This window comes from Balaenoptera borealis (genome assembly GCF_965194805.1).
Source record: "Balaenoptera borealis genome assembly, chromosome: 6".
Classification (NCBI taxonomy): Eukaryota; Metazoa; Chordata; class Mammalia; order Artiodactyla; family Balaenopteridae; genus Balaenoptera; species Balaenoptera borealis.
The window spans coordinates 33,661,883-33,680,719 of NC_138863.1; the positions used below are offsets into that span (position 1 = coordinate 33,661,883).

General features: G+C 37.1%; 1 protein-coding gene and 1 pseudogene across 4 annotated transcripts in view; one reads left to right on the forward strand and one right to left on the reverse strand.

The window, feature by feature from the left end:
• LOC309631099 (cyclin-Y-like protein 1) overlaps window positions 1-18,837 on the forward strand; it is a 37,617-nt gene that overhangs the window by 5,148 nt on the left and 13,632 nt on the right. For 2 of the 3 annotated variants that reach the window (XM_082397148.1, XM_082397149.1), the window contains exons 2-6: window positions 4,473-4,547; window positions 6,434-6,468; window positions 12,515-12,615; window positions 16,172-16,207; window positions 18,410-18,461. In XM_082397148.1, the coding sequence (XP_082253274.1) occupies window positions 4,473-4,547; window positions 6,434-6,468; window positions 12,515-12,615; window positions 16,172-16,207; window positions 18,410-18,461 (299 nt within the window). The remainder of the gene's footprint in view (window positions 1-4,472; window positions 4,548-6,433; window positions 6,469-12,514; window positions 12,616-16,171; window positions 16,208-18,409; window positions 18,462-18,837) is intronic. The other variant, XM_082397150.1, reaches the window with a different exon arrangement.
• Window positions 9,256-9,761, reverse strand: LOC309630906 (10 kDa heat shock protein, mitochondrial pseudogene; annotated as a pseudogene). The gene has a single exon. The product of its transcript is annotated as a 10 kDa heat shock protein, mitochondrial pseudogene (transcript).

An 18,837-nucleotide genomic window follows, 5' to 3' on the forward strand; every position in this document is an offset into this window, starting at 1 on the left:
TCACCCTTTTTTGTTGTTGTTGGTTTAGTGTATTAAAGTAATAAAACTTAAGAGTTAAAACAGTAACACTGCGTAATGTGAAATGAAATGAAGGTAACTTGCAACCCAGAAAGGTTCTTAAAAGTCCAAGAAACTGAGTAAAGTACTCTTTAGAAATATATAAAGCCAGGTGTACTTACCTATGTGTCACCTCTCAGTCATGTTCACTGTAACACTGATTGAGGATTAAAATAAGGCAAAACTGAGAACCAGGGTAGAGGCAGGTACAGAAGCAGTTGGAAACCAGAGCTGGGAAGTTTGGAAGCCAGGATGGTCAGAAGCTAGGAAAGCAGGATCAAGGCTTGGGTGAGCAGTAGCCTGGCAGGTGCAGGAGCCTGCTGTGTCCCCGCTGGTGAGGCCGCCCAGCTCAGGGCCGGCTGGCAGGACCTCCCTGACTGCGGTGGCAAGTGTGGACTCAGAGAGATGAGATCATCAGTTTCCATGGTAATTGTAAGGGTTGTAATGTTTGTCTTATGAGCCATAAAACTAATACACTGTAGAGTACAGGGATGCTAGGGCAGTTCAGTAAATGCAGTGGTTACCGTTAAGTAAACTGGTGCTCAGCAGTTGGCCCAGAAACTGCTGACATCTCCTGTTTATTTGGAATATATTGAAATCAATATGTTGATATTAATCGCTTTCTGAAATATGCTGCTTCTGTCAGATGCTTTCTTGGTCACTTCCCTCTCCCTCTAATATTTTAACAAGGAAAAATCATTTATTGACAGTTTGATAGCATAGTTTTAACACTTTTAGCCTTCAGTAATGCATTTCATTTGTTCAAAGTTGCCTATGTTTTCACACTTTTAACAACTGCAATTGAGATGGATCTTAACAACTGGTAGAATCTTAGATTGGAGGAAAAACAGTATTCAGTGTCGGTGGTGTTTTACAGGTTTCCTCTGAGGAATGTTTACATTAAGACCGAGTTTAATTTTTTTTTAATCATACTTTTTCTACATCGACCTATCATGCTGTCAAATAAGTTGCAATTTAAATGGATAATACAAAAATGATGGGTCTTAAAATACAGTTTTAATCATAACCCCTAATCATGAGCTCAAGAATATCTCTCCTGGGTAAAACATTCTTAGAGGTTTCTAAAGAAATAACTTTCGGAAGAATCCATGTAATTTCCTGAATGCACAGTAATTTCCTGAAGTCTCTAAATTACTGTGTGTGCATGTGGTGGGGAGAGGGATGAGAGGGATGGTGGGTGGTAAAGCTTTGCTTAATAGTTGGCAGTCTTACCTTTGTGATAGTGAAGAGTGTGGTAGGTTTTATCATAGTCTCCTTAGGCTCTTGGGAAGATAGTTAATGGGAAGTGCAGAAATATTGTGTGTATGTATGAGTTTACTGTCTAATGGCTCACATGTCCATTCTATAAGATAGTGATGTGGTATTTTTCATTAGCAAAAAGTGCAAGTTATATAGAAAATTGTTAGTTATATAGGCTATAAACAAAAGATTAGTATTTTCTGAAAACCTCATGCAAACTGACAGCAGTAGGGCCCTGGTGTTTACAGTACATTCAAATGATAGGCCAACTCACCAAAGTGGAAATAACACTGATAACTGTGGGAAAATGGTCAAACTGTGTAATCAAAAGAAATACAAATTAGATCTACAGTGAGATTCCTCATTCATATCAGTAGGAATTTTTTTTTTTTTTTTCAAGTATCCAAAGCAAGGGTAGGAACTCAAAATGTCATGATTGGTAGCATTATACCCTAATGTGCCCCCCACCTTCTTTAGGAAGCAATTTAGCATTGTACATGGAGCCATGAAAGTGATCTAACCTTTTGGCTTAGTCATTCCACTTCCGAAGATCTTTGCTAAGGAGATAAAACCATTATTTTAAAAAACTATGTACATGAAGATTTTCCTCATAATATTTTAAGAATAGAACTTTGTAAGCACCAATCCCCAGCAATAGGGGATTGGCTAAGTCCAGTATAGGAATAACACTTGATGGGCCAGTGTGTATTCATTAGACAATAAATATGCAACAGTGGGGTGGAGAGCGCTTGTTAGTAACAAGAAGACATAAATTGTACACTAATTAGAGCTTTTTTTAACGTATAAGAAAAGCAACTAAAAGTAACGGTTGTGAATCATTGTGTGTTAATGATTGTGAATGGTTGTGTGTAATTTTTAAACAGAGCATCGTTTTGTCTCATGCAGATTTTTGTTCATGATATTTGTTAAAGGAATGAGCAAGTGACTTTTACCTTTCCCCACCTTTAGTGTGATCATCAGTACTGCTGATTAACCAGGTCTCCTTCAGTTGCAAGTTAAAAGAACATCACAGAGTTAAGCACTACTTGACCCAGGAGTTAAATGATCTCCTCAGTTCTGCTCTCCTCTGTTGATGTCTCCTGAAAAGCCTTTCCCCTCATGATAGCAAGGGGAGTGTCCAGCAGCTCAAGACTAGCTAAGGATCCTAGAGTACAGTTCTGCCTTTCTCTTTTCTTGGGAAGTCCCAGGACAGCTGTGATTGATTGGCCGGTCCTGGGTCCTGTGCCTACCTTTGAACCCCCTAGGATAGAGTAGGGAGAGTGCCAGCTTTTTTCTGGTCACTTGGGCTAAGTTTACTTTTTTTTTTTGCATGTTGTCACTTCTTTTATCCCAGCCTTCTTGATTTTTGTATTTAGATCTGTAGTAGCACATCTTGGTTTGGCGGGTGTGTGTGTGTGTGTGTGTGTGTGTGTGTTAAAGCTTGCTTCTCTTTGATTCTGGCACTTAATTTTCCTGGACTTCCATTGAAAATTGTTAAGTTTTACCATGCCATAGACACTGATAAATAATACAGCTACTTTGCAAACATTTCTGCTTATTTTTTAGATTCAAATGTAGTCTATTTACTTTCTTTTTGGTATAGGTAAGTAGTCATGAATTCTTTCGGAAGCTATAGGTTAGAGGCAGCTGTGAAAGTCTCTGCCTGCCATTTTGTGTACAGCTGAAATAATTTATTTTCCCATTGTCTTAGTTTTTCAAATATGTAGGAGAAAAAAACTTTAAAATAATTATATGGGTCTTTTACATAAAAATGTTGAATAGAATATTTTCTCCAAAAGCAGCTTGATAAACTTCAAATTCAGTGAAGGAATTTTCATGAAGAACAAAGCAGTTGGTTTAGCTCTGTAAATTACTAGTGCTGGCAATGACATTCAAATGGATGGCTCAGATTCCTGTTAAAACGGGAAGTCCCAAATTACTGTTCGTGCAAAATTCTTTCTGGGTGGGAAAAGGGGATTCTAGGTAAATACATTTGTGGAATGCTGGGTTAGACAGAATTCACTACTAGACTAATTAGTTTTTAATATATCAATGTGTGTATTCTTTGGATTCTCTAAGAGGCAGGGATATATTTGTATTTCACTTTGACCATCAAAGCCATCTTTCAAAAACAGATCAGTTATGATGTGGTTTGGGAAATAATTGCCTTAACCATTACTCTTTATCTGAATCTTGGTCCAGTTTCTTAAAAGATTGGTTAAATGGTTCGAGATGGACTTTGCTGAGGAAGTGTCATAGGGCTTTTATGTTTGTTTGTTTGTTTTAAACAACAACCTTACTATCCTGTGTGGTAGCTTGTGCTTGTTTTGTATTTCTGCCTAAATAGAAGACGCTATCCCACCTTGGTGCAAGGTGGGCTACAGGCAGACCCACCTTTTCGTGTAGGTATGGCCAAAATTTTTTTCTAGTAGCCCTATGATCTGCTCCAGAAAGTACTCTTATTGAAGCCCCAAATTAATCATGCAGCGTGGAATGAAGAAGTGAGTTTAGCTTTGGAAATAGAGGGCAAAGTTAAAAATCACTATCATGGAAGTGTTCCTCTAGATTAGAACATTGAACTTTTATGTAGTCCTCTTAAATCTGCCATGATGAATAGCCCCCAGATAAACCACAGCCAATTAAATGAGTTCATTTGTTGAATGGAGTTAGAATTAGCCATTTGATTGTCTGAAGAACATTTGCCAAAAGCAACTCACTTCGTTTTGGCATATTTGATATATTGAGCTGGTATCTGACAGTAGTTGGCCACAGCATAACTTGCTTCTTGAGACTGTTCCTGGAATGTGCTAGTAATATCAGCTTTAAAAGAGGGTGACTGAATTTTTAATTGATAAATAGGAGGGGAGTCACATATATGATTCATCTAAAAATGGCATTGATTATTTAGGTGCAAGTTAAAGAAGTCTAAGACATAGCCATGGTTTTATTCCACATGTATGGAGAGTTTCTACAATTTTGCTGTTTCCCAATAGAATTTTTATATTGTGCCTTTACTAAAATTGCCTTTTTGTCATTACTAAAAGCTCTTCTCAAGACTATTAAAAGTGGTTTCAATCAATGTGTAGCTATCTTTAAAATCATGTATTTTTCTACTCAACTAAATCACCACACCTTTTTCTCTTCTTCCTATACAGACTTAGCTTTGGAACCAAACCCTTCTGACCACCCAAGGGCAAGCACAATTTTTCTGAGCAAACCTCAAACAGATGGTAAGGCAATGCTTTTTTTTCCCTGAGAAAAAGAGTGAAAACTGTTTTTGTTTTGTGTATTATAGGAGGTATTTAGAAAAACTCTTAGAGTGGTTTAAATGTTTCACTTTTTTTATGTATTCACTTGTCTTATTTTAATATGTTGATGATACAGTTTCCTTTAGTTGTCAGTGTTTTAGGGAGGAGAACACTTAGACTATCTGTTTATACATTTTGCCACCTCTTTATCAACATAGTCAACTGGCCACATGATTTAGATGTGGTCTATTTCTCCATGCTACTTTGTCCTTTTCCCCTTGCTCCGAAGAGCACATATGTTAAAGACAAATGATAGGGTTTAGGTCACAGTTAGGTTTTCATTTGATCAAATCAGAAAAATCAGTTGTTATATATGGGAATTGAGCCTTGTGATTCTGGCCCTGTTTTACACAGTGTTCAACCAGACGAGCCTATCTCACATCCAGATTTATGCTACTCAGAACTTTTAAGCTATTCAAAACTTTCTCATCCTAATGTAGTGCTGTGCCAGGGTAATAAGAGCAACATGCCATATGGGGTTTTCCAGAAGATTATCCTCAGCATGTGAAACTCATATAAATTTCCTGTGTCCTCCTTGTTTTAAGATGAGAATCAGAACCGTAGAATTTTTTGCACTCCTGCTTGCCTGCTTGTCTTCCTTAATGTTATGTTAAATCCTAGTTTATTTGCTAAAAAGCCATACGTGACCAAGTTGTTCAGTTGATTACGAGAGCAGGAATACAAGAAGTGAACATTCCATAATATTTAAAGTGAAGCAGCACAATAAAAAACGGAGGTTTGGTTTTTTGTTGTTGTTGTTTTGCTTTTTGTTTTTTTCCGTTAGATCACTGGTTTTTATAAAAGGATATAACTCAGGAACAGCCAGATGGAAGAGATGCATAGGGCCAGGCATGGGGACAGGGCACAGAGCTTTGATGCCCTCTGCAAGGGTACTACCTGTTCACCAACCTGGAGGCTCCTGGGGTTTCTAACTTGCATTTTTCTAGTGTGTGTACTTGAGCCACTCATTTCTGGTTAGGATTGCTCTATTTCTCAGTTTCTTCCAGAGCCATGAGCTGCTCACATGTAGAGGGGCTCTGGAGACAGTAAAAGAAAAGCTGTCCCATGCCTGTCTCTCTCTTCAGCCTTAAGGAATCCGTGCCTGTGATGCCTGTCTGGAGTTAAAGGAGGCAATGTGAGCAAGAGTGTGGCCTAAGACCCTCTTCAGGCTTTTATTCTTCTGGCCTTTGTTGGAGCAAAACAGTTTTGTGTGCTGTAGATATGTTCATTTAGGTCAGCACACTCATTTTAAAATTTACGTTTAACGTAGGTTACTTTCCAGTTGTGTATTTTTTCAGTAAGGTATTTGAGTAGGTTACCATTAAGTGGTTCAGGATGCTTCCAGAGATACTGGTGCGTTCGGAGATGAGTGCCTGGCCAGAAACTGGTTCTTAGAGTTGTCATCTGTAGATTGTGGTAATTAAAGTAAGCTGTGTGTAAATGAAGAATTAGAAAATACTCCTGGCTAGTAGTTCAGCTATGCAGCAGGTAAATTTTTTTATTAGCTAAGTTTCTCACCTGGCCTAATTTGCTTTGTCCTTTTCTTTTGTAAATGGGGAGTCTTTCATTTGTACCTAATACAGAATATCTATTAGGTCAAAAAAGTGAAACTAAGTTTTTAGATTTTATTTCTAGGACTCATCTTGCTGGGTGATTTAAATTATATATTTTGTTGGAAATTATTTTAAAAAATAGAATGGAATTTTATCTCATTGTGTTATTGGTAATCCATCAAATAATTAGTGACTACTTTTATTTTTCTATGGCATTTGTATCAGAATTCATCAGTTAATTTTTTTTATTCTTAGTGCGGGAAGAGAGGAAGAGCAACCATTTAAACCATGTAAGTAAACAGTTGAAAAGTTAAGAAATTAATAGTTTGAATTAAAAATATGTCTGCCATGATTCCTAAAAATATGATGGATCCAATACTGTTAGCATGGACCTCTTTTTGGTAGATTTTCTAAATCTCTGTTTTCCTAATTATCAAATGTATTCAGGAAAGTCTTTGACTTAGTAGTGCCCATTTTTTAAGGGTTCTGACATTTAAGTTAAATTTCACTAATATGGTTGTAGTATAAAGATCTGCCTTAAATTCTTTTGCCTTATTTTTTTGATCTTATTTTTTAACCAAAGTAATAAAAGTATAACAGGTAAGTTAATTTTTAGCACTGTCCATTGACTTCTTGTCATAGCAGGTGACAGCTTAGCTTCTTCAGTCCACCATGACGTTATTTCCCTCCCTGTGTTCCCTCAACATGTATCAGTTTTTATTAAATCAGAATCAATGTTTACATTACTACGACTCTGCAAATATTGTGCATTGCTGAGCCATATAGTTCTCTGACTGTGCCTCCTCCTTGTACACCCTTCATTCTTTTTCTTAAATATTAATGAAATTGGAGCACTTCTGCACTTCTCTAGGATAACCCAACCCCCCTTTTCCTAGCCAACGTGATCTCACACAGCCAAATGCAGTAAGTAGCTCCCTGCCCGGTCTCCCTGCTTTCACATTCTTCATTTTTTCTGTGGAATTAATTTCCTGACTATATTCACTTGCCTGTTTTCTAACAGCTATTTTTTTCCCCAAATGTTTTAACATTTGTCACATGCCTATCAAAAATATTTTCCGTCTACTAAGCCACATCTGTTCCATTTTTTTCTTGGAGACACTTTTCCCCAATCTTTTGTCTTCCTACTCCCATATAGACTAGTGTTCCCCTAGGCCTGCTCTATGCCTCTTTTCCTGGGATATCTGTGTGAAGTCATCTGGGATCTCACATAACTCTGCTCTCTTATGTTGGATCCCCTATGTCCTAGATTCTGTTTCCCTCTTGTCTTGTTATACTTCCTTGTTTTACTGGAGCACATTTTCCTGGGAAAAGGGCACATGGGCAGAAAGTTTATAGAGATCTAGCCTCTCTGAAACTCCTTCTATTTGATAAAGTATAGAATTCTCAGTTGAAACTAATTTTTGCCGTTCTAAAGACACTTCCCTCTCATCTTCTCATTTACACTGTTGCTCTTAAACCTGTTGACATTGTATGGTACATTGTACATTACCGATTTTAGTCATTTCCCCCCACCCCTTCCTTCTCAGGAACCTTTTAGTACCTTCCCTCTCCCTGGGATTTTGAAATTTCATAATTTGGTTTGGTATAGACCTTTTTTGTGTGTTTCTTTGATATTCTGTTTTTTTCTTCCAGGTTCCTATTATTCAGATGTTGGAAGTCTTAGACTTACCAGATGGCTAACTTTTTTCCCCTCCTGCTTTGCATTTTGTCTTTTTGTCCTGCTTCCTGGAGATTTCCTTGACTGTGCTCTAATCCTTCTATTGAATATATTGTTTTGTCTACCTTATTTTCAATTTATAGAGTTCTCTTATATCCTGTCATTCTTTTTTTCACTGATGCAATTTCAAGTTCTCATTTGCTCCTGAGTTTTTATCACTCCCATCAATTCCTTCTTCCTGTTTGGTTTTGTTTTTTTTTAAAGCATCCTTATATTTTATTTTATTTATTTATTTTTTGGCTGCATTGGGTCTTGGTTTCTGCACATGGGCTTTCTCTGGTTGCGGTGAGCTGGGCCTACTCTTTGTTGGGTGCGTGGGCTTCTCATTGCAGTGGCTTCTCTTGTTGCGGAGCACAGGCTCTAGGGCGTGTGGGCTTCAGTAGTTGTGGCTCATGGGCTCTAGAGCACAGGCTCAGTAGTTGTGGCGCATGGGCTCAGTTGCTCTGTGGTATGTGGGATCTTTCTGGGCCAGGGCTCGAACCCGTGTCCCCTGCATTGGCAGGCGGATTCTTAACCACTGCGCCACCAGGGAAGTCCCATTCCTTCTTCCTGTTTTGATCTCTTACTTGTTGGGGGCTTCCCTCAAACGTGTGATGGTCCTTGGCTGTCTGTTAAGATCTAATTGGAAGCATCACTTGGACAACTCGTTAACTGATGGGCCTCACTGCAAGGATTTGGGGACCACGCCTCTGAACTCTGAGCCTGCCTTGGGTTCTGTAAGACAAACTGGTTTTCTTGTTCCTGTCCTAGTCACTCTCTGTAGGTACCAAGGTTGTGCTTCCTCTGTTCTGCCATGTCAGTTACCACTCCTTTATCTAGTTTTTTCACCTTTCAAACATTAAAAATCATCTGCTGTTTATCCTGTCTTATGTATAGCTTTTTTAAAAAATGCCTTTAATTCTAATGAGATGATATCTGAAAGAAGGGGGAGAGGAAATAGATTTGTGGTCAGTCTACTCAAACTTAGATTTATTCTTTGAATATAGGTTCTGAGTTTGAAGTTTAATTCAATCTAATTAACGATATTAATTCAGACAATATTTTTGATTATACCTATAATTAGAATATTATACTTTTCTACTAAGGCCTGGAGTATGAATTCTATTCAAACCACTCACCCTACCATATTGTCCATTAATGTGCAACATAGATGGAGTATTACAGACTTTTCAGTTAAAGTCATTGATTCTTAATAAACGTATCCAAAACTTGTGAAAAGGGGGAAGAAAAAAGTGAACTTCAGCTTTATTCTCTTTTTTTTTTTTTTTTCATTTATATACTTTTATTTGGGAATGTTTAAATCAATACAGAGAAAACTAAATTTCAGAGACACTGAATATCATTAGTTTGGATATCATTACTTTATTATAAAAGAAACACGGAAATTATTTACAGGATGAAAGATTTCAGAACTTCAGTGGCAGCTTCACGTGATGCCATTGGGGGAACGGGCAGCTTCACGTGATGCCATTTCAATAGTGACTTATTTTAGTCGACATATTTTCCAAGAATGTCACCATCTCTAAATAAGAAATAATCCTTGTCATCTAGAACTACTTTGGTGCCTCCATATTCTGGGAGAAGAACTTTATCTCCAACTTTCACACTAACTGGTTGAATCTCTCCACCCTTTCCTTTAGAGCCTGATCCAACAGCTACTACCATTGCTTGCAATACTTTTCCTTGCGATTTTTCTGGAAGCATAATGCCTCCTTTGGTTACAACTTCGGGTGCACTTCTTTCAACTAATACTCGGTCAAAGAGGGGAAGAAACTTTCTAAATGCCTGTCCTGCCACGACTCGGGTTGCCGCCCTTCGTACTCTCGCTCTCTCCAGCTTTATTCTTTTAATGGGTTAAAATCAGAGGCAGTAGGCACAATGGGAAGAGTCATTGGGTGGGGGCAGGATTTCAACAGGTACTTGACCTTTAATGATAAGCTTTGAGGGTTGTTACTTACTAGCCTCCTAGGTATGATTATTTTCTAGTCTTCACCATTAAACCTGAAGTCTACTAAGCAACCTTTCCCCTTAGAAAGATTGTAAAAGTCCATGTATTTTGTCCTTAGTGCTGAATGAAGATAAATACTCTTCTTCAGTGACCAATTGAAATAATACCTATGAACATTAAACTGTCAGTAGTGTTTTTTGCTACTTGTTTTTTTTTTTTGTATTTGCATTTTATACCCTTATGTGTGTCAGTGCAGTTTATTGAGGTTGTGAGCCAGCAATGGTAAGGCTTTAATCATAAAGGACAGTTATCTTAAATTTTCAAGCAAGATGAGAGGAAAGTAATCTGCTGGCAGCTAACATATCTAGGCTTTGCTCAGAGGCTTCAATTCTGCCATCCTTTAGTGAACACTAGATGCTGGAAAGTTTGAATAGTTTCAGGAGTAGGCCTGTGGAAGTGTTTCTTTTGTAGGATCGAGCCAGTAGACTGTAAGTTGCTGATACATTAAATGAGCCCCCATAGGACTATAGACCACATCTAATTAAAAATTTTAAATGTTTTAGCAGTAATATTTCCAAAGACAAATCAATATACATTCATAATAGAAAAAAAAGTTTTTAATAGAGGAAAACAGGATAAATAGCACCCAGAGCTCTACCAACTAGTCTATATTTTGGTACATTTCCTTACTATTTTTATTCCCCTCATATATATAGATTTTTGGTCAGAATTGACTTTTATTACGTGTAGTGTATGTCATATTATACCCTAATAGTAGTGACCTTAAAAGATAACCTGCTTCGTTTAGAATCAAAGTATTTGAATGAGTGAATTTTCATTTTTCATGCTGTATCTGTTTTTTGAGATTCTAAAATTACACATTAACCAAATAGCTTAAGGACCATATCAGAGTTTTAGTTTAAAACATTTCTAGCTTGAAGGAGAAATTAGTCTTCCAAACAGTGATACTTTTCAAATATGTTACATCTAGAACTTTTTGTTAATAAGGAATAAGTGGCTTTGCATAAAGCATCTGAAACAAGCAAAATGGTGTTTTATATATGCCATTTGGATATTTCTGATTATTGGATACTGGCAATTTTTATTTAAATGCTCTGTATTTTAAAAAGCATCAACTAGATTTTCTCCCTGCCTCACCTTTCATGTATTTGTGGAGGACATTGATGGGAGAGTGTGACAGCATGGTGAAAACTATTTTATATTAATAGGAGGAAGGAAGGCTCATCTGAATTAGTAAGCAAACAAAAACCAAAAACAAAACCCAGCTTTAAAATTGTTTGTATTCTGTGGTATTAAAGAATGCTACTCTTCCTTCCAGTGGCTTTCAGTGATTGGGATTTGGTTATTGGCCTTACTTTAAGGAAGAGAGTTGTCCTAACATAGTTTAGGCCATTTTAGTATTTGACTATTGCCATGTTCATGGGCTCTTCACAAATAAATGGATACTTCTAAAGTGTTTTAAAGATAGTTCATTCTCTAGAGGGTCTCAAAAAGTTCTTTGTCACCTATCCAACACCACTGTAGATAAATTCTCACGAATTTGTATCTTTAGTAAGATTTACCTCCAGTTGTAACTGATCTTAAATAATTTCTCAAACACTTGTTGAATCCTAATTTGTCCCAGATTCTGTGCTCAGTAGCTGGAGGTAGGAGAAGAATCTTCCTAACCTGGAGAAGCTTGTTTACTTAAGAGGGTGGTACTATGCAAGCAGCTGAGACCATGGAACAGTTGGTAAATTAGATGTGTGAGTGTGCAGAAAGTGAGAAGTTTTGTGGTGTGCCTGCTGGCAAAGGGATCCTAGAGGAAGATGGGGTCAAGCTTGCTGGGACAGGAGGAAGAAAAAGGCACTGCAGGCAGAGAGCAGCATGGGTGAGGCAGGAGTGTCAAATAACACGTAGAACAGAATTAGTACAATTTTGAAATGAATGGCAAGTATTCTCTGAGGTTCTCACTTGAGTAATGTAATGGCAGTCTTACTTAAACATGAAGTGAGAAGTTAAATTCTCAGAGTTGTTTTATCCGTTTTTTTTGGATGCGAGAGAATCTTTAAGCAGTACCTTTTTGTCCTCCAGATAAGGAAGTTGAGGCCCAGAGAGACTTACGGCCCCCAGCTTTTTAGCGATAGAGCAGCCCTGGCATGCCCAGCCTCTGATTCGCAAACGTTTGTCTCGTCTCACTGTCTCCTGAACGAGTACATTTGTTACTGGGGTGCATTGACTGCAGTGAAATGCTCCGGCATCGGTATTACAGAAAGCATTACGTTTTAGTGTAGTAAATGAATAGAAATAGGAAATCTCAGCTGCATTTCATTGCTTAAGGAAAAAACCCTGAAATCTTATTCTAAACTTTTTACATTATTATAAAGGTAATTTATAATAGGCGCTTGCCAGGTTTGATTATAGGTACTATATCAAGGCAGCATTTTATAACCCATTTCTCAAAGCTCGTCTGTGGAAGTCAGAGTATAGAGGTTTCCCATAGAGCTGCACATGATATCACACTCAGGCAGTTCATGGAGTGTAAGAAAAATCTTAATGCTTTATCGTTTGACATTTTAACCAAGGAAAAAAACACACTTTATAGGTTTAACTTACTGTGACATTTTCTTCTATTTCCCTTCCCCTTCAGGTATCTCCAGGGCAGCTTACTAAAAAGTATAGCTCATGCTCAACAATATTTCTAGATGACAGCACAGTCAGCCAGCCTAATCTTAGAACCACAGTAAAAAGGTGAGTACAAGTAGGTTGCCAAGGGCTGAGTGACAGACCCCCTTATCGCTAAAAGCATCCTAGCCATACATAATTTCATTCATTTGAATTGTCCTTTTCAGTGATCAGGTTAAAAAACTGGTGTCAACTATAGATTGATTTCAAGGACCTAAATATGAATTTTCAGTTTCCATTTTAATCTTAGAGCGCATGATAGAAGGGAAAGCCAGTTAGCAAATAAGAAATCCCAGAAAAAGTATAAATCTTTATTTGACGCATTTCTGTTGTTAAGCCATTGTTGAACATAATGAGAAAGAGAGGTACTTTTTATTGGCTTTTTCTAGAAAAAATTATTTCTTTATGAGTTGTAGTCCTCAAACAATGTATACTGCTTTGGAAGCTACTCTTAGAAGAAGGAACAGCTTGTCCCCTACTGGCACCAAAGCGAATCTGCATTTAAATTTAATTGGATTTTGTCAGATTTATCCCACTGTGCATTTTTTTTTTTCCTGCACTATTTCTGTATGAAATTTTACTTCTCCTTCCTGTCCCCCAAAGAGGGGGAGAATATATCAAACCAGTCTTAAGAAATACACACTCAAGCTTAATTTCTTTGTAGACGAAATTTGTTCAACTGAGGTTTTAACTTAATAGACACATTTAATTTTTGTTTATATATATAAATATATCTCCAACACACTGTATCAATCACAGCAGAGAACAATAAAAGAGGTGAGGTTTCGGAAACGTGGCTGTGGTCAGGCTTATACTTAAGGAGACACGAACAGTGTCATGATGATGGAAACTATTCTTTAATTTCTGGGAGCACCTCATAGTCCACAATTGGAGATGCACTTTCAAAACACCCTAATGATGAACCTTTCAAGCTTATTTAAGAGAGAAAAACCAAACGGGATGCAGAGCTTCTTGCCTCCTCCCTCGCGGTTGTCCATGAAACATTAACATCTCCTTAGGATATGAATGTTGATTTTCCAGAACACAGTTTGGGAAATGCTATTTGAAAATATTAATGTCCTTATCCTTAATTTTATTTGTTGTCTTAATTTTATAAGCTAATTATATTTTTAATTGGTTTTTAATGTGCCAGCTTTTTTTTTAGCTCTTTAAATTATCAGTAACTTCTACTTTAATTAAAGACAGCAAGTTCACAGTCATAATAATGTAACTTTCCTCTCTTGCTTACAATAATAGTTGCAGTCAAATCATGTTTCAGCAAAAACTGAGCCCCATCTCTAAAGTCCTGAGTTTGGGCACTTATCACATCATCACTGAATGTTTTTATTCAGCCAAGACACTGAATCTGTGGGTACAAAAACCACTCTACTTTGGCTAGAGTCGCAGCTTCTTTTGAATTCAAAAGAGTCTGATGTCCAGTATATAATTCAAAAGTACTTTGAAGGTTAACCTTGCTCAGGGACTTCCCTGGTGGTGTAGTGGTTAAGAATCTGCCTGCCAACGCAGGGGACACAGGTTCGAGCCCTGGTCTGGGAAGATCCCACATGCCGCAGAGCAATTAAACCCGTGCGCCACAACTACTGAGCCTGTGCCGTAGAGCCCGCGAGCCACAGCTACTGAGCCCGTGTGCCACAACTACTGAAGCCCACGCACCTAGAGCCCGTGCTGTGCAACAAGAGAAGCCACCACAGTGAGAAGGCCGCGCACCACGACAGAGCAGCCCCCGCTCTTGGCAACTAGAGAAAGCCCGCGCGCAGTAACAAAGACCCCATGCAGCCAAAAATAAGTAAAATTAAATAAAATTAAAAAAAAAAAAAAAAAGATTAACCTTGCTCAGACAAGTAGGTTTCATCCTTTTTTTTCCCGACCTAGTCTAATTTTTGGAAGTACAGTAAATTTTAATTTGCTCTCATGAAGTTTTAAAAATGATCATTCATCACATTCATTATTGGTGAAATAAAGGTTTACTGAGAAAATTAATAGGGCCAATTGGCTTTTAGGAATGATTTTGAAAATGTTTATCATGGGGTTAGTTTTCAGTGGGGTAGTTGTTCTCAGTGGGGTAGGTGAGCCTTATTAGAATCACTTATGCAACTTTTCAAGATACATGTTTCTGGATGCACAAAGTCCACCCGCCTGCCCCCGCCTCCAAGACACAGTGTCTGTGTGTCTGTCTGTCTGTCTGTCTCTCTCTCACCCACGCACACACCCCTTTTGACAAGATGGAGAATGATGTGAAGCATGATTATATGGACAAAAGCATCCCGAGTGATTCTCTGATCTTAACCCTAACTCATTCATCCCTAAACTTTGCTGCACGCTGCAGTCATCTGGGGATCTTTAAAAACAGTCCTGATGCCCAAGTCATACCCAGTGCCGGTTAAATCAGAACATCTTGAAGCAGAAGCCAGGCAGTTTTTAAAGCTTCTCAGATGATCCCAGTGTGCAGCTGAGCTTGGGAGCCACTATTTGGTTAGAGGGCAGGAGAAAGAGAACTGCTTCTGATAATTAGTGGGACCTTAGGTAAGTCAGTTTTAAGCCTTGGTTCCCTTCTCTGTAAAATGGGTTGTTTAATTAAATGTCATCTACGGTTCAGTGGTCCTTTCCATCATAAAACTTCTAATGCTGTGATTTTAAAATCAATTTGAAGATGAAACTTTGAAGCACTATAGAAGTATCCATCTTTGATGCTAACGGTGTTACAGGCCTTTATACAAGTGCTAAGATTCTATAGACCTATTATAAAATTCAGATTTGCCTTCCCTCAATTGTTTTGAGTTTCATTTTAGACACTGAGAACAAAGGGGAGCATATAACTTAACCAGAGAACCCCTTTGTTGCCTAATATACAACAGCTGTGAATAACTTAGGAATATAGTAACTTAAAAAAGACTACCTAAGGACTTGTATCTATCTGTTCGTTAATACTTTATTTAAAATAATTTGGAAATACCTGTCATTAATAGTATACTGTGTAGTATTATGCTGTATTATTAGCACTGCTTATTTCAGGATAGCTAGACCTATCATCAGTTTTGTGGCTATAAAATTTTGCTATTAAATTTTCTAATAATTATGTAAAAGTGATTTTAAATCATTTTGGTATAGAGCACTTTTATTATTTACTTTTAGGGAAATAATGGAAAACGGATGGGTAGGTGGATAGCGAACTAAATCAACTGAAATTCAGGGGCTAACAAAAAAACCACACACACACCCCCCCCACACACACACACAAACTACTATATGGCTTAAATTTAAGCATGTGTATAGATAGATATAACTTGTACAGGACAGAAGGTTTTGTGGGTAGAAGGACAAATGACAGGAGAAATATGTAATAATTTATATATTATAATAATCAACCAAAACATGCCTTCTAACAGCATATCTAGCATTTTGGGTCTCCTAATTTTGCTAAAAGCTGAAGAACCTAAAACAAGGGGGAAAGCACCCATGTGGTACTGTTCTGAATTCGAGGATTTTGGGGCCACTGGGCCTCTGGAAGGTCTTCCCTCCTTGCTAACCCCTTTTTAAAAATGTCTTCAGGCCTGATATGATAAAAATCAGTTATTACAATGTATTTTTTTTTCCTCCACAGTATGACCTTAGCAATATATTACCACATAAAGAACAGGTGAGCTCTTTTAAAACCTATCTTGTTATTCCAGCTAATTAATTTACAAGGTATCAAGTTTAGTGTTAGGTAATAACTATAGATGTTACTGGCATAAGCTTTTATTATTCAAGTGCTTTTATTACAATATAGAAGTGAATCATTTATTTTTATCTTAGGACCCTTAATTCTTAGGTTACTGAGCATCCCAAAGAGTATTTGTTTATATGGGTTATATTGATAATATACTGTATTAGAAATTGAAATTGAGAATGTAAAAAATTAAATCCATTGTATGTTAAAACAGGGTTTGCCTTAGCACTATTGAAATTTTGAGCTAGATAATGCTTTGTTGTGGGGTGTCGTCCTGTGTGTTATAGGATATATAGCAGCACCCTTGGCCTCTACTCACTAGATGCCAGTAGCACCTTCTTCCCTCCACATTACGACAACCAAAACTGTCTCCAGCCATGGCCAGAAGTCCCCTGGGGGACGAAATCACCCCTGATTGGGAACCCCAGTGTTTAACATAAGTCATTTTTTTTTTAATGAAAAATAACTATTTTCCACAACAAAAAATATTGAGAGAAAAGTATCTCCTTAATAGAAGGCAGCTGATTCTCATATCTATTCTGTCTTCAGTCATTTGTTTTGAAGAAACAATATGAAGAAGATCCAGCTGCTTGCAGATATATAGTTGGAAAAAGATGTATTTTTAAAGCCTTCAGATAATTTGGTATATTCTTTGATACTGTACCAAAAGTCTGCATGTGCTAGTTTCTGAAATTAGTTAAAATGGAATTCTAAATCATATCAATGAACTTGTAATAAATACTATGTTAAATTAATACCCATTGATCTGTCATGCATACTGAGTAGATCTTTTTACCTGTACCTGACTTTATAATATTATACATTGGCCATTTGGAAAGTATTGGTTCACATTTCTTTAGACAGTGTCAAAAACTCACTTTTGTTAGTATCACCACCAGTCTTACCAGAAAAGTCTTTTAAGTGTTGAGAAGTTGTCAAGTTCACAATAGAAGGTAGAAGTTTTCCAAAAATCCTGATATTTTTAGCTTGATGGCTTGAATTTTATCATTGGCAACAAATAACTTTAGAGTTATTTTCCTTGAAGTGACAGGCTCACTTTGTTCATTTTTGAAAGAATGACTGTGTCAGTTGTACATTCAAATAACGATGGTGTTCGATGAAAAAAGTGTTTCAAATAAAGATGGTGTTCTATGAAAAAAATGACTTACTGCCAAGTCACAAGTGCTTTTCCTTAACACAGCCATATTTCAGTATGTAAAAGTGCTTAATGCATACTTTCCACTTACTCAGAATATTAAAAAGAAGGACCAAGGTTTAAGAACACTATTAATTTTTACTCTGTTACCAAGGATGTTCTGAAAGCAGATTTTTAACTGCAAGTGGCAGTGAATAATTGAATGACTTCTAATTCAGTTTGGTACCACTGCCTTGATTCATGCTCAGAAACCAGCAGTTTTACCCACTTTTGCTTTTATACATCCATAGCAAATGTCACACAATGTGAAGGGCAGGTAGTGTCTTAGTATTCTTATAAAAGCAGTTTTGACCTCTTGGGCCTCCTGAAGGAGGGGATAGGGGAGAATCCCAGAGGCCTGCAGACCACATTTAGAGAACCGCTGTTCAAATGAGCGCAGTGTATTAGTGTGGTGAAATTTTAAATTAAAAAGCCTGGTTTCTTTTAAAATAAAAAGACAATTACATTTTTAACTCAAACTATTTAAAAGAGACAAGAAGAAATACACAATAAGAATATAAAGAACTAAAGAGAAAAAAACGGGAAAAAACCATGAATCTCATATTCACATTGATTGAAGTGAGAAGAATTTATTGCCCACCACCACTGCTTTATAAAATGTTCTTGCATATTCCAGTGTGAGGTTAGAGGAGTGAAAATATATTGGTTTACTAGCATTGCCTGTTAGGGAGGGTCAGTGCTTATAGAGGCAACTCTGGCTGGTTGTTGTAGAAAAGATTTCACGGAACTTGATGTGCTGAGTAAAAAGAGGTCAGGAAACCTTTCTAAGGGTGGAATCCAGGAGAAGAATTTATAAAACTGTTTGCTTTGTTGAAGGTTAAGCTTCCTCTACCCCTCTCTCTACTCCTAGCAGATATTTTACTAAGATAGTAACTCCTGAATTAATTTTTTAAATGCACATTCTTATTTTATAGAGATGCAGATAGATCCTTGGATATTTTTGATGAGAGATTACATCCACTCACAGTAAGTGTCAGTTTTATTGAAGTGGTATTTTTCTCTTATACAGTTGTGTTTATTTCATGCTGATTTGCTTTGAAATTAATTACTAGAAGAAAATTACTTCCTCCAGCTCGAAGTCAAAGTCATCTTCCTTTAAGTCTTCTTCCCCACGCCATGTTGTGTCTAGTCATTTTCCCGAAGGCGTGTTGTATAAGGGGTTGATGGATATGAACCGAGTTGCACTTTGTATGAATAGTGAGCAGGTAAGTAAACATACCCAAGTAACAGAAAATGTATCTTTTTAAAGGATGATTTTCCATAGCATCAAACAATATAAATATTTGTAAATAAACCTAATATGATAAGGCCTCTAAGAAGAAAATTAGAAAACTGTTTAAAT